Source organism: Protomyctophum parallelum (genome assembly GCF_964188405.1).
Source record: "Protomyctophum parallelum genome assembly, chromosome: 7".
Lineage (NCBI taxonomy): Eukaryota > Metazoa > Chordata > Actinopteri > Myctophiformes > Myctophidae > Protomyctophum > Protomyctophum parallelum.
This window is the reverse complement of record NC_139705.1, coordinates 15,281,861-15,283,738: the sequence shown is the minus strand read 5'-3', so window position 1 is coordinate 15,283,738 and position 1,878 is coordinate 15,281,861. Positions and strand designations below refer to the sequence as shown.

At 48.1% G+C, this 1,878-nt stretch overlaps 1 protein-coding gene across 1 annotated transcript in view; it reads left to right on the top strand.

Moving 5' to 3' along the window:
- Positions 1–1,871, top strand: part of LOC310861947 (ERC protein 2-like) — a gene marked incomplete at both ends in the record, with an annotated part of 338,757 nt that extends 336,886 nt beyond the window's left edge. The window contains one exon of the mRNA XM_083769684.1: positions 1,701–1,871. Coding sequence (XP_083625810.1) covers positions 1,701–1,871 — 171 coding nt within the window. The remainder of the gene's footprint in view (positions 1–1,700) is intronic.
- Between the last annotated feature and the right edge of the window lie 7 nt (positions 1,872–1,878).

Genomic DNA, 1,878 nt, shown 5'->3' with positions numbered 1-1,878 from the left:
CCAGGACTGATTTCAGTCATTTTGATTCATGAAAATAGCCCATCTACAGCCTTGTAGAAAAACATTCTTAAAAAATCAAGTGTGAAGTGAGGGGCACTCTTATCATCATACATCATCTCATACTGGCCAATCAGAATGCCTGTCGCCTGTGATTGATTAGCTGATTTGCTTGTTTACATGTATGACGTCAACTTTCTCTCCAATGACAATGTTATGATACTTAATTTATGTCATAAAAAGCGGAATTCTGTGTCAGGCATGCCCAAATATGAAGTGTTGTGATGTCAGAACAGGCCAGCTCCATATATGGAGATATAGGGGTGTTCAGGTTCAGAGCCTTTTGTGCTGGTTCTGGACAACCGGCTGTCCGACGGACCCGACACCGGGCACTGCACTCCCTGTGGGGGTGTGAAACGCATGTGTCGAATTTGAAGTCGGTGGGGCGAACGGTTTTCGAGCTACGTGGATTAGAGACATACTCACAGAGACTTGGTGCATTTATAGATAGATGAATATAACAGTTTTATCCAATCCAGTAGGCGCAGCGGTTCTCTGAAACCTTGGATCTCTTAACCTGCATGCGCTTTGGATTGAAATGACTAATATTTTCGTCAATGACTTTCAGTGTTAAGATACATGTTAATCACAGCTGCGCTACGTGCTATCAGCATGACGGCTTCATCAGCACTCGATTATCAGGGACTGCATGAGCGCCTCTGGGCGGTAAATAACAGTCCTGCTATAATATGAGTTCCTCTGTCAAACGCTTAACGAGGGTTATTTACTCTCTATCGGCGCTCACGCGCCAAGCCTCTGTCAGCTCGTTACGACGGTTGTTTACGGCGCGCGGTAATCTCCCCCTCCTTCAGGTCAGGCTGAGCGGGGCCGCGGTGCGCAGGGTCGACACAGCCTCTCTGAAGGCTAACAGTGATTGTGGGGAAGGTTCCGCAAAAGGGTGAAGCCTCCATGGTGGACTTCTGGGAAGGAGTTGGAGAGCCCGACCGCACTGTGGGGATTTTTCACTTCCTTCCCCCAAAAGGCCTTAATAGAGTCCAGAGAAAACAATGCAAAAAAAGCATCATGTGTCAGAAAGTGGAGAATTAGGCTAGATGTCCCATCATCCAAATGAGGGGTCATTATCGAGTGCCGGGCTTTTTTTATGCTTCTTTTTGTCCTCTATATTTGTATAGGCCTGTTTGTTGATGGCATGCACAGACATTAAGTCTGTGTTCTTGTTGATGAATTGAATACATAGCCTATATAGGACCACAATGGAAACAAGTCCCCCCTGTTCTGTTTCCATTTTTGACTAAGTATTAAGTGTCTCTCTCTCTGCACACCTGATCTATATATAGCTTCCACATCCTGTTTGTTTCCATCCATCCATCCATCCATCCATCCATCCATCCATCCATCCATCCATCCATCCATCCATCCATCCATCCATCCATCCATACATACTGTACATACATACATACATACATACATACATACATACATACATACATACATACATACATACACCAACCCACCCACCCACCCACCCATCCACCCCTCCATCCACCCATCCATCCCTCAATCCCTCCATCCATCCATCCATCCTGAGGTGGTGGTGGTGGTGCTTTGCTCTGCTGTACGGAGGGGGTATAATCCCCCCCGTGAAACCCTCGTCCTCCTCCACCCCCCCGGCCCCCACCCAGTGCCCCCTGCACCACCGCACCACCACATGCCTGCTGGCTGATGGTCGGACCCCCACAGAGCCCGGCGTACAGCGTATACCTACCGCCACGAACACGCTCTCCCTCTCCCTGCAAACCGACATTCACATTGAATTAAGAATCCTGGCTGAGCAGGAATGCACCGTCACTTGAAACTGGA